At 39.0% G+C, this 13,228-nt stretch overlaps 4 protein-coding genes across 4 annotated transcripts; all 4 read left to right on the forward strand.

Annotated features, from left to right (window-relative positions):
• The first annotated feature begins 290 nt into the window (after positions 1-290).
• On the forward strand, positions 291-1,037 carry LOC120424790 (retinaldehyde-binding protein 1-like). Its single transcript, XM_039588998.1, has one exon. It carries the CDS (start codon positions 291-293, stop codon positions 1,035-1,037), a length of 747 nt encoding a protein of 248 aa, XP_039444932.1.
• A 1,970-nt stretch (positions 1,038-3,007) lies between these two features.
• Positions 3,008-3,909, forward strand: LOC120424789 (clavesin-1-like). Its single transcript, XM_039588996.1, has one exon. It carries the CDS (start codon positions 3,136-3,138, stop codon positions 3,907-3,909), a length of 774 nt encoding a protein of 257 aa, XP_039444930.1. The 5' UTR covers positions 3,008-3,135.
• Positions 3,910-4,074: 165 nt separating this feature from the next.
• Positions 4,075-11,910, forward strand: LOC120424788 (clavesin-1-like). The gene is made up of 2 exons (XM_039588995.1): positions 4,075-4,707; positions 11,890-11,910. Exons 1-2 carry the CDS (start codon positions 4,075-4,077, stop codon positions 11,908-11,910), a joined length of 654 nt encoding a protein of 217 aa, XP_039444929.1.
• An 86-nt stretch (positions 11,911-11,996) lies between these two features.
• LOC120424787 (clavesin-1-like) lies at positions 11,997-13,214 on the forward strand. Its single transcript, XM_039588994.1, has 2 exons — positions 11,997-12,698; positions 13,197-13,214. Exons 1-2 carry the CDS (start codon positions 11,997-11,999, stop codon positions 13,212-13,214), a joined length of 720 nt encoding a protein of 239 aa, XP_039444928.1.
• The last annotated feature ends 14 nt before the right edge of the window (positions 13,215-13,228 follow it).

Raw genomic sequence — 13,228 nt, forward strand, 5'->3', positions numbered from 1 at the left:
TCTCAACGCGTTAGCTCAATCTACCTGGGAAGTCAACCGCAGACGGTGCGGTGGTGGCTAGTACGTTTTACATCATCTTGGCTGTAGCAATTACTTAGGCACTGCGACTATGCAATTACACCTGCTACTCGACGTCGTCGAGTTCCCACTCTTTCTCTCGAGTGCAGGTTGCAGTTTGCATCGCTCCGACGAGTTCTGACGTTGGTTGGTGATGGCAGTAAGGACCGTGATGTTTTATTCATCACACCGGTTGTTAGTTTAAAGTGTGACTTTGGGTCCTACGGTTCGCCATGGATTCCGTTCCCGGGTTGGAGAAACGACCTTCGTGCTACGACGAGTACCGATCCTCGCTGGAGCCAAAGTATCGGACCATGGCCCGCGATGAGCTGCACGAGGACGATTACACCCGCGAACCGGCGCTAGCTCAGATGCGTGAGTTCATCGCAAAACATCCGCAAATCGTGCGTTGCCGTACGGACGCCATCTTTCTGCTGAGGTTCCTCCGATTCCGGAAGTTCAACGTTGTAGCAGCCTGTGAAACACTGGAGAGATTCCTGATGGTAACGCAAGTGGCTCGGCCGTTTTTCCAAGTGGACCCTGAAGCCCAAGAGCATCTCATCAAGCAGCGCCTCATCGTACCACTGGGACGGAATCGCCAGGGAAATCTCGTGGCCACGATCCGGTTCGGTCAGTCCGACCCCAAAACCATAACCCCAGAACACTTGTCCAGTTTGGCGTCCCTTCTCATGGAAACGTACATCTACGAAGAACTGTACCAGGTGACCGGGCTGGTGGTGGTGGTCGATTGCGCCGGCGCCACGATGGCCCACTTTGGCGCGATGACGCTGCCCAAGCTGAAGATCATGATGACCGCCACGAACGATATCCTGGCGGCGCGCGTCAAGCAGATCCACGTCGTCCAGCTGCCCAAGTATGCGGCCGTGGTGGCGGACTTTTGCATAGCGGCCCTCTCGACAAAGCTGCAGCAAAGGTTAAAGGTAAGAGGAGATTTCCAGTTTATGGGGCTTAAAGGTTGAAAGGGGTTCGTAGGGGTACCCCCTGTGCAAGTCTTTAGGTCGTTTTGTTCGTGTTCTTGAGGCATGTGCATTTTGAAAAAATAGGGTATTTGTCCCTATTTTGGGCCTACTAAGCAGAGCGCACTTTTAATTTGATATATTCTCAAAGGTTCTATTGGCAGCCTAGTTTGTTTTACATGAATAAGTTGGTTTTTTAATGCTTACGCTCGTACAATATCAACATTTTGATTAAAAAAAAAACCTATATCGCTGTAAAAGCACGAAAAACTAAAACACTTTTTGCCCCTATTTTGGGGATATTGCGTCTAGCTTACGACCTTCTTTGTGCATATTTTCGGCTTACCTTCTGATTGGTTGAAATCTCGAAGCACGTGGCGAACTTTTTTGACGTACGGTTCAGCCCCAGCTCGTACAGTACAGCCGCATAAATTCGGTCGACAAATATGCTAAATCATTGTGATGTTTTAAGCCACAAATAAACATTAGAATGATTGATTTCACTTGCATTACGTGAATAATTAGCTTTGACATAATTTATATCATTCTTTACGAGTTTTAAACATAATTAAACAATTCTTGCGTAGCCAAACAACAAGCCCGTAATATGCAAGAATGACTGTAGCTTGTGAAAAGCGCACACACACTGTCACAATTTGTAGAAGGGTCAAATGGTCTGAAAATTGAGCTATTCTCTTTGAGAGACTTTAATCAGTTATTGTAATGATTTGGAGGCAATTAAGTGATTGTTTTTGCAACGGGATTGTACAACCCACCAATAAAAACATATTGCCGGTGGTTGGAGATTCGGGGGAGAGCTCTCTTTCGTGTGCTGAGTGATGAACGCCTTGACGCTGAGTGACAAGAAGCGGTAAGCAAAAGTGGTGAAAATGTTGGACCTAATGGGCAAGTGGCAATTTGCTAAGAAAAATGTGAAGAGTGATATATTTATTGCATTATTTCTAATTTAAGAGGAAAGATTGAATTATTCTTGCCCACCAAAATGAAGATAATGACAGCACGAATCATTCTCAAGTGGCAGATCCCTGCCAGATTTGGTGAAATGCTCAATTTCGTTGAATTAAGTTTGGTAGACCCTAAATAGGTTCTAGGCCCAAGATAGGGACAAATACCCTAACTAAAAATTGATTTAACAAGCCATTAGTCCAGTCAAAGCTCAAATCAAAACATGTAAGAATCCCGATTTTGAACCAAATTGTACCACCCCCAAAGTTTTGCGTTTTTTGTCATTTTTGCAAAAAACCTTTTTTTTAATGGCCATATCTCGGAAACAAAAAATGATGGAGCAAAACTTTACAGTTATTTATAAAGGAAATTGAACGCTGATTTAATGGCGTCATTTTTAAGTACCACGCGATGCATTTTGCCAAAAAATAACTGTAAAGTTTTGCTCTATAATTTTTTGTTTCGAGGTATGACCATTTGAAAAAAGAGGTTTTTTGAAAAAAAAAAAAAATACGAAAATCGCAAATATTGGGGCTATGCCAAAAAAAAAGGTGGTCCAATTTGGTTCAAAATCGGGTTTCTTACATTTTTTGATAGTATTAATAGCTTCACAAAATTTGAGCTTGATCAGAAAAAGTCAATTTTAAATTTGCACTTTTTTGTGTACAGTTGAGGTGAAATGACCTAAATGTATTTCAAACTATTTTCAATTGATTAGACTTCTGTTTCCATTAAAATTATGAAATCCCTGAAGAACCAGGTGTCTTGATTTGAAATATTTGCAATTTCGATGCCACTGTGCTCTCTTGTTCTAAGCTTGTTATGATTCCTATCCAGTTAGGAATAAGAGCACAGAGGCATCGATTTGCTGAAACGTTAATTTTGTAAAAAAAAGAGCGTTTTTTTAAAAACTCATCAAATCAAAAGCTAGTAGGTTTTGTCCAATGAAACCTTAAAAATTTGCCGAAACTTGAAGTCTTCTAAAAACAATTTTGAGATTGTTTTTATATTGCGGTTCGGCTTGATTGGCGTTGATGCATCGAATCACAAGGCAACTTGTCTAAATGGTTATAAATTTCCAAACTCTTTATCCGCACGACATTTCCTTTGATACGTCCGTTGCGTTCGGTTCAGTATGCCTCCGGTTCCCAGTGTCGAGAAGAAACCCGCCACGTATGACGTGTACGAAAGCACGCTGGAACCAAAGTACCAAGAACGGGCTCGGTTAGAACTCAACGAGGAGAGTTTCCGAATAGAACCGGCGATAGCCCGGATGCGAGAGTTCATCGCAAAGCACCCACGAATCCAACGATGTCGTACGGATGCCATATTTCTGTTGAGGTTCCTTCGGTACCGGAAGTTCAACGTGGATGCCGCGTGTGAAGTGCTGGAGCGGTGTCTAACGGCGTTGCAAGTATCGCCAGAGTTTTTCACGTTAGATCTCGAAAATCCAATGATCGAGCGATGCATGTGTGTCCCACTTGGGCAGAATAGTGACGGGAGCATGGTGTTTCTGATTCGAGTGGGATCCTTCGATCCGGCCACGTTCGAGCCGGAACAGGTAGTGCGCTTGAACATGCTTGCGCTAGAAACGTACGTGTACGATGAAGTGTATCAAGTGACCGGAATTACGGCCGTGATTGATCTTCACGGAATGACGCTGGCCCACGCTGGTGCTATCACGTTGCCTAAATTGAGTGTCATAATGGATTCAACGCACAATTACCTGGGAGTCCGCATCCAACGGATTCATCTCGTCCGACTGCCCAAGATTGCCGCAACGGTAGTTGATTTAATTTCCAAGGCACTGTCGCCCAAGTTGCAGCAGCGGATTAAGGTAAGAAATCCCATCGCTGGAAAAGATTCCAAATGGATTACATTGACACCCTCAAGGATGTCTCATAACTAGCTACTACGAATCATAATTTGTCCTTGAGACTTGATAGTACAGGTGTTTCTCCAAACTAAACTGAAGTTTATCCAAAGCAAAACAAACATATGAGAATGTTAGTTCAATTTCAAGTTGTCTCCGTCGTATCAGTTCAACTCAAGCATCCGCCACGTGTAGTTAATCATGGCACTGGTTCCAAGTGTTGAGAAGAAGCCTGCAACGTATGACGAGTTCCAAACCACGCTGGAACCAAAGTACCTGGATCAGGCTCGCATAGAACTCAACGAAGAGGATTACCGCAGAGAACCCGCGATAGCTCGGATGCGCGAGTTCATCGCAAAGCATCCTCGAATCCAGCGATGTCGCACGGATGCCATCTTCCTGTTGAGGTTCCTTCGATACAAAAAGTTCAACGTGGATCTCGACAATCCAATGATCGAGCGATGCACGTGTGTCCCACTTGGACAGAATAGTGATGGAAGCTTGGTGTGTCTGATTCGATTGGGTTCTTTTGATCCGGACACGTTCGAACCGGAACAGATAGTGCGTTTGTGCACTCTTACAGTGGACATGTACGCGTACGAAGAAGTTTATCAAGTGACCGGATTTACGGTTGTGGTTGACCTTCACGGAATGACGATGGGTCACGTTGGGGCTATGACGCTGACCAAAATTAAAATAATGACGAATGCTATGAACAATATATTGGGAGCGCGAATTAAAAGGATACACCTGATTCAGCTACCCAAGATTGCCGGCACGGTAGTTACAATTTTTTCCAAGGCACTGTCGTCCAAGCTGCAGCGAAGGATTAAGGTAGGGTAGCTTAAACACAATTAATTACCTTAAAAAACAATAGGGTAGAGGACCCAATTTTCGCCCTGCTCCAGTTTTCGCCCACCTACTGGTTTAATCTGTATTTAGCTAACCATTTTTTGGTTGAATTTATTATGCAGGTTTACATATTCATATATTTCTAGCTCTAATTAAAACTTTCCTAGTGAATTTGTATTGTTTGTTAAGTTTTTATAAGCATTTAAAAAAAGCCTTATTGCAGCCGCCATATTTTTGTCAATTTCAACTACAGCGGGTAATAATGGTAATGAGGGAAAACAACTCATTTTGTCCGAAAATAATGTATATGAATAATTTATTGCTTCACTGCATGTCGGAATTTCATGAAAATATAGTGATTTACCTGTTTTAAAAGTTTACCAAAGGTTATTTCAATAAAATCAAGTGGGCGATTTCTGGGGTCATGAAAAACCATGAGATCCAATTTTCTAGTATTGTGTTTTCAGATTTTATCTAGAACCAGTTTGCATTTACCATAAAAAACTTATCCAATCGCAGCGAAATGTGCTTGAAAATATATTTGGTTCATTCCAGATTATTTTTAAAGGTTAATTATTAATTTTATTTTATTTCTTTCATTTGAGTGTTTTGGTAAAAACTTCAGTTCAAAAATTAACCTAAACTCGTGGTAAGATTTTACTGTAGAACAAATTGAGCAAAGGAGGGAAAAGTAGTTACACGATATCCTTCAAAACAGCACATATGTGCTTTAATATTTTTATTTAAGAGGTACTTGAAGTTTTCTATTGAGTCAATTCGGGAGCGAATGACCCATAGGGTTAAAGTTCCCCTAATAAAATCAACAACAACATGGGGCTAATTGTACTTGTGTGCCCTTATCTTGGATGAATAGGAACACATGAGTTCTATCAGGAATTTTAATTTAGTCATATTTTTTATGAGTGAGAACATGTTTTGGTTTTAGTTAGAACCTCAAAATTAGTGGGATATCTGTTAAAAAAAAACTCCTAGGGGAATGTATGACAAAAGGTCGAAAGACATAAGGTCGAATGGACAAAAGGTCGAATGCCAAAAGGTCGAATGGACAAATGGTCGAATGGACAAAACGTCGAAAGGACAAAAGGTCGAATTAAAAAAAAACATTTTACAAAACAAAACTTTTGATGTGAGCCTAAATACACAAATATTGAAAAGCAGCTATGGAAAGGTGATTTGAACGTTTTTCTTTAATTTCACTTCTATATTCTTAAAAATTTAGAAGTCTTCTGAATAAAAACTTGCCCCGGATTGTTGGAGACTTTTTGAAAAAGAGGGGAGGGGGGTGGTTAGAGGGGGTTTATCTTAAAAAATATAAATAAATACGATCGATTTTGTTTTATACATACAGCTATGGTTTTGAAGTCATATTTTTTTTATTTTCTATTTTGACCATGAAAGATTGATTTAAAAATATTTTAGAAGCTGACCTTTTTTTATTTTGATATTTTGTCAATCAAAAATAGGTTGTTTTTAAAAATAAAAATAAACCTTCAAAATATTTTAGAAGTCGAACTTTTTTTCTCCAACGAACTTATGCTCATGTTTGAAATAATGGAAAAACTCACAAAAATATTACGACAAACAAGAAAATGTTGTTTTTAAAAATAAAATAAAAACTTAAGAGCGAGTTTTTTACCAATGTGTAACAGGTCGTATCGAGGTGCTCTGATTTGGATGAAACTTTCAGCGTTTGTTTGTCTATACATGAGATGAACTCATGCCAAATATGAGCCCTCTACGACAAAGGGAAGTGGGGTAAAACGGGCTTTGAAGTTTGAGGTCCAAAACACATGAAAAATCTTAAAATTGCTCGCATTTCCGTAAAACTTCATCAATTCAAATTCTCTTAGATGCATTCGAATGGTCTTTCGAAGCCCTTCAAAATGTGCTATAGACATCCAGGAATGGTTTGACTTTTTCTCTTAGCTTTTGCAAATTACTGCCAAAAATTGATTTTTTCAAAACCTTAATATCTTTTTGCAACAGCCTCCAACACCCATACTCCCATAGGTCTACTCCCATACTACTAACTTACGTGAAATTGACTGAGGATTCCGAATATGACAAAATTGAGACCAAAAAGTGCCGTCTTCTTGGCCTACAGGGCAAAAACTAACGTTGTAAAATGTTTGTTCTAAAAAAATCGTAAAACTATGAGAAAAACTGCGATTGGCCAAAAAGTTAATACCGTAGGCTTATAGTCCATGAAATTCCCTAACTTTTGACCTATGGGAGTATGGGTGTTGGAGACTGTTGCAAAAAGATATTAAGGTTTTAAAAAAAAACATTTTTAACAGCAGTTTGCAAAAGCTATGAGAAAAAGTCAAACCATTCCTGGATGTCTATAGCACATTTTGAAGGGCTTCGAAAGACCATTCGAATGCATCTAAGAGAATTTGAATTGATGAAGTTTTACGAAAATGCGAGCAATTTTAAGATTTTTCATGTGTTTTGGACCTCAAACTTCAAAGCCCGTTTTACCCCACTTCCCTTTGTCGTAGAGGGCTCATATTTGGCATGAGTTCATCTCATGTAGGGGAGAGAGAGTGGGGAGACTTGATTCCCGGAGACACTTGATCCCAAGCCTGTATCTCGTCACCATGTGGGTAAAACAATTAGCATTGTTCTAGAAATTTGTGCGAAATTAACCAAAACTCATTGTAGAAAACAAAGAAAAAAATAAAAAAATGTTTAGATTGAGTTACACACATTTTTCTAAAACGAGCTGCAAAAAACTTCCAATAGATCTTTTTTTCTTTTTTTGATATGCATAGAAAACACTCAAAAATTATTCAAAAAAATATGTTTTATATATGAATTGTTTGATAAACTTATCAACTCCAAAACCCTTACGCATTTGATATTAAATTTATCGTCATACTATTTTTACAATCAATTGTTTAAAAAAGTGCGTTTAGGGAGACTTGTTCCCTACATTTTTACAGTCACTGGAATCAGCCTCAAGATTAATTAATTGGGCTGGGTTTTCATACATAGTTTCCTTTAGTATAGTTGTACATAACTTACTGCAGTTTGAACATTTTTTCAAAAGTTTTGAAAACAAAAATTTCCAGCTTTTGTAAACATGCTTAACTTTGGTCTTAAAATTAATATTTTATGTTTTTAAATATTTTACATACTAAACTTGTTATATTTTGAACACAAACGTACAGGTTTTATGTGAAATTGCTGTAACTTATAGAAAATTAAAAGTTTGGATGAATAAGAAACATTTTGCTTAAGATTTCTTCAAAATGTTGAAAGGGGGATCAAGTTACCCTTAACATTTTTAAAATGCCGGTTTAAAATATTTTTTTAAAACGCTTGGCATGATTCGAAGAGTTCATCTGATGAAATACCCTTATTAGCCAAACATAGATGAATGTTTAAGCTTTTAATTCATGCAAAAAGTTTATAGTTTTGTGAGAAATTGACAGAGTTATGTGCGATACAAAAAAAGGGGATCAAGTCTCCCCACTCTCCCCTATAAACAAACAAACGCTGAAAGTTTCATCCAAATCGGAGCACCTCGATACGACCTCTAGAACAAACCGAGCAATATTTACAAATACTGCCTCTTAAAAATATTTAAGAAGTCGAACTTTTTTTCAAAGAACTGCTCATGTTTGAAAGAATGGAAAAACTCACAGAAATATTACGACAAACAAGAAAAGGTTGTTTTTAAAAATAAATACTTGAAAAATATTTTAGAAGTCGAACTTATTTTGGAAGAACTGCTCATTTTAAAATGGTTTGGAAGTAATTCTGTTTATTTAAGAAAATAATCATTAGGGACCATCCATAAACCACGTGGACACTTTAGGGGGGGGGGGGGGTATGGCGATTGTCCACGCTCCATAGAAAAAAAGTTTTTTTTGTATGGACTATTGTCCACGAGGGGGGGGGGGGGTTGAGTTTTCCAAAAAAGTGTCCACGTGGTTTGTGGATGGTCCCTTACTAGGATGGATGGATAAACCAAGGATAAACTCACGGAAAAAAAATCAGATTTGTATTGCGCCTTGCAGCAATTCCTAGAGTTTTGTGTCAATCGTGCTAGGCCTAGATTTTTTCATCACACTGCTTTGCAGGACTGAGAACTGTCAACTTTGCGCACTTTGCACCTCAGTAGAGTGCTGCGGGATAATTTTCATCACAGTTGGCAAACCGAATTTCCATCACACCATCAAACAAAACAAGTGTAATTCATCGACTTCTGACCACAATCTAGTCACCAAGCTGTGGTAGCCGAGGCAGTAAAGTCATTGAGATGGTCTGTTAAAGGTTTCTGGCTCGATTCTCGTAGCTGGAAATTTTGAGTTTTTTTGACGGGTTATCTTTTTCTATTGAGCTCGAAGGCATAATTCTATCGGCCACTTCGAGCTGTGTTCGCTGAGTCCATAAACGGTACCATTATTCTCACGGCTCGATGATGATGGTTTATTAAAATTACGTGGAATTGGCTGTAAACTCAACAATATTCTGGAAAAAAAACAATAGATTGTGGACGAAAGAATCAGTTTCTCTTCAACGACGAAATTCCGAGCATCCATCCATCTCGCCAGTTTTCCATCATCTGTCCGGCAAGCTGACGAGGAACCGTCGTAAGCTAAGATGCCGCCACAAACATAGCTAAACCCCGGCACCTAAGACTAGAATTCCACAGCCGGAACAAGCAGTCGTAATTGTCTTCTTACACCTGGTATCTTGCCAATTATGCCTTCGAGCTCATTAGAAAAAGATAACCCGTCAAAAAAACTCAAAATTTCCAGCTACGAGAATCGAGCCAGAAACCTTTAACAGACCATCTCAATGACTTTACTGCCTCGGCTACCACAGCTTGGTGACTAGATTGTGGTCAGATGTCGATGAATTACACTTGTTTTGTTTGATGGTGTGATGGAAATTCGGTTTGCCAACTGTGATGAAAATTATCCAGCAGCACTCTACTGAGGTGCAAAGTGCGCAAAGTTGACAGTTCTCAGTCCTGCAAAGCAGTGTGAAGAAAAAATCTAGGCCTAGCACGATTGACACAAAACTCTAGGAATTGCTGCAAGGCGCAATATGTAACAATTTTTTTTTGAAGAATTTTTTTAATGTTTATAATTATAATTATTTGTTTCATTTTTTCACATTCGACCTTTTGTCCTTTCGACGTTTTGTCCATTCGACGTTTTGTCCACTTTCGACCTTATGTCCATTCGACCTTATGTCTTTCGACCTTTTGGCATTCGACCTTTTGTCCATTCGACCTTATGTCTTTCGACCTTTTGTCGCACATCCGTTGTGTATCAATAGGAGACCATATTTGCTTAGCTTTGTGCCATAGTTTCATTTGGTTTCTTGATTTTTTTCGTGGGTCAGAACTGGTTCCAAGGGTGGGCGAAAATAGGATTTAGGGGGGCGAAAATAGGCACTTCAGAGCACTTTATTAAAACGCAAAAATTCTACAAAAATGAACTAGTAAATGATAAAAACCTTGTGAAAACTTAAAAGCAAATAGTTTGTCAACGTTCTACAACAAATAGAACCGAAAACCATAAACTGTCATTAAATTCTCGTCAAATTTCTTAGATTCCCAGTGAGATTCTGGTGGGCGATTTCTGGTTCCTCTACCCTACTATAGCACGTATTGTTTAGCTGACCATTCTCCCAAGCTCCCAAGATCTCATTAACCATGTTGATTTAACCATGAGTTTGCACAATATTTAGTTCTTTTTTCAATTGGTTAATTTAGAACAGACACAGAACATCAAAAGTAGTACATCGGTTACCATCATCTGGGGTGAATTAGGACTACAGTCTAAATAAAGACAGCAGTTTTAGAGCACTTAGAAGCTTGACATTTGGAAAACAATGCACTATTTTCTGTTCTATCCGAAACCAATCAAAAATATCAAAATATTGTACAGTAACAAGGCTAAAACAGTTATCGCCTCTTCAGGTTGTGCATTGTCTTGAAAGTTGGTTGAATTTGATTGCCGATGTAAATAGTAGACGTGCATGCCAAAGTGTCAAACTGTATCTTACTAAAATTCTTTTTGTCCAGTTGTCGCAAATGTTGGCTATGGCAAAATACAAGGCACGATTGATCGGAACTACATTGCATATGAAGAGTGTCAAAGATTTTGAGTTTCTACGGTTTTTGATGAATATCTCAGGATTCAAATTGAGTTTTGGGGCTCCGTGAAGTTTAAGGGGCTACATACATGTAGAAAATCACAAAATTTCATAATGCAGAAAATTTAATGAATCAACTAAAAATATGATTTTCAATCACTCCTAAAAGTTTTATGAAGATATTACATGATTAAACTGAGTAAGACTCGATTTAAGATCAAAATTTTGCCATGCGCAAAGCGGACTGTCAAATTTTGTGAGCGTTTTTCTCTAAACACCGAGTTGATTAACGGGTGCCACGATATCTCGAGATGGGATTAACAAAATTGGCTGAAATTTGAGGTGAAGACTCTCAAGACATATCCCGTGTGCATGACGAAGCCCGATTTTGAAATTTTGCTTTTTTGAAAAATACAAAAATCAAATACTGACGATTTTTTATATGAAAAACATAAAAGTATTTTTATCTTTTTTTTAAATAAACTTTTTGAAAATCGGCCTTCGTCATGCACACGGGAGTAGTGTGACGAGTCTTCACCAAAATTTTTAGCCGGTTTGGTCAGAGCAGTGTTGAGATATCGTGGCACCCGTTTTTCGAAACTGCTAACTTCAAATAGCAATATCTCGGCAACGGTTCAACCAAAAGGCTTCAAATTTGTTTTGTTAGTAGATGAAAATGTATATTTTAATGCCCTTAAAACAGATTTAAAAAAAAAGTGCAAATGTGTGCTCAATCAACCTCTGACATTTTTGCCGATTTACATGTATGTAACCCCTTAAAAGGTAAGGGAGAGCTGCACAAAAATGCACGAGCAACAAGGTGGCACGATTACGACAATTCTTATTTTTAAACGTCAGACGTCATTTAAAAAGGGCTGTCCGCAGACGATTCATGAAAATATAGTTCTCTTAGATGTACCTTTGAGAATATTGGGAGATTTAATTCATCGTGTTTCATAATGCGTCAAAGTTTGCTAGTTGATGAAGTTGTTTCATCGAATTCAGCTGAAATCTCTTATTCAACAGATAAGCAAACAATCGTACTAAGGACTATTTGTTCAATTGGTTTTTCGTATTTTGAGAAAGATCCATCGTATCAGTTCAATTTGCACTTCCATCTCGTGTAGTTCATCATGGAACCGGTTCCTAGTATCGCCAAGAAGCCTGTAACGTATGACGTGTACGAATGCACGTTGGAATCAAAGTATTTGGAACGGGCTCGTTTAGAACTCAACGAGGAAGATTACCGTAGAGAATCCGCGATAGCCCAAATGCGCGAGTTCATCGCGAAACATCCACGAATCCAACGTTACCGCACAGATGCCGTCTTCCTGCTGAGGTTCCTCCGATACCGGAAGTTCAACGTGATGGACGCGTGTGAAGCGCTGGAGAAGTACCTTACGGCGTTGCAAGTGTCACGGGAGTTTTTTTCTGTAGATCTCCAAGATCCGTTGATCAAGGAGTGTCTCTGCGTTCCACTGGGCCCAAACACTGACGGAAGCATGGTGTTTCTGATTCGTACCGGACATTTCAATCCGGAGTCGTTCAAACTGGAACAGTTGATTTCACTGAATTTTCTTGCGCTAGAAACGTACGGATATAATGAAGTGCTACAAGTGACCGGAGGTACGATCGTGTTTGATCATTCCAAAACGGCGATGGCGCACGTCGCGGCGTTGACGTTTCCTAAAATCAAATTGTTGATGGATGCAACTGCTCATTATTTGGGAGCACGCATTAAAATGATTCACGTTGCTCAACTGCCCAAGTTTGCCACAGCGGTGGTGGATTTGTGTGTCAAAGCACTGCCGTCCAAGCTACAGCAAAGAGTGAAGGTAAGATATCGTCGTGGTTTTACGCTCACTGTTCTTCATGCCATGGCTCTTTCAGATACTCGAAACTAGAGTTTCATATTTAACAAAAACCTTGTCAATTCATTTGATATTTTGTTCTGTCAGAATGGGTTTGCCACACATAAATGTGCAAGTTTTGGCAAATGTTTTGAATTATCATGTAAAAAACTGTATCGTTTATGCAATACGAAAAAATATTTTTTTGAATGAATGAAATGAATTTTTTGAAACATCAAACCCTAAGTGCGACTTGAAGGAACAACCACCACAGTTTGGGCCTATAACTGATAAACAAAGGCGACATTCGATCGCCTTTTTCAGTAAAACTGCCAAGATTGATCGGCGTTCTTTAAGGTAAAACTAAAGCAACTTTTACTTCAAAAATTCAACCTTGCAGACTTTTTACATGTTGCCCTGGAAAAAAGGAGAGGTGAATCTATCCAGGTATCTCCACGATGATCCCGCTCAAGAGCCCACCAGAAATTGCGGTACAGCTAGTTCTAATTGAGTAC

Source organism: Culex pipiens, chromosome 3 (assembly GCF_016801865.2).
Source record: "Culex pipiens pallens isolate TS chromosome 3, TS_CPP_V2, whole genome shotgun sequence".
NCBI lineage: Eukaryota > Metazoa > Arthropoda > Insecta > Diptera > Culicidae > Culex > Culex pipiens.

Bases quoted from the DNA above. Each gene is read 5' to 3' on its own strand.
- LOC120424790 (XM_039588998.1), top strand. From the start codon at position 291: ATGGATTCCGTTCCCGGGTTGGAGAAACGACCTTCGTGCTACGACGAG.
- LOC120424789 (XM_039588996.1), top strand. From the start codon at position 3,136: ATGCCTCCGGTTCCCAGTGTCGAGAAGAAACCCGCCACGTATGACGTG.
- LOC120424788 (XM_039588995.1), top strand. From the start codon at position 4,075: ATGGCACTGGTTCCAAGTGTTGAGAAGAAGCCTGCAACGTATGACGAG. The intron at 4,708-11,889 runs GTAGGGTAGCTT...CTTATTCAACAG, and splicing joins AGCTGCAGCGAAGGATTAAG to ATAAGCAAACAATCGTACTA.
- LOC120424787 (XM_039588994.1), top strand. From the start codon at position 11,997: ATGGAACCGGTTCCTAGTATCGCCAAGAAGCCTGTAACGTATGACGTG.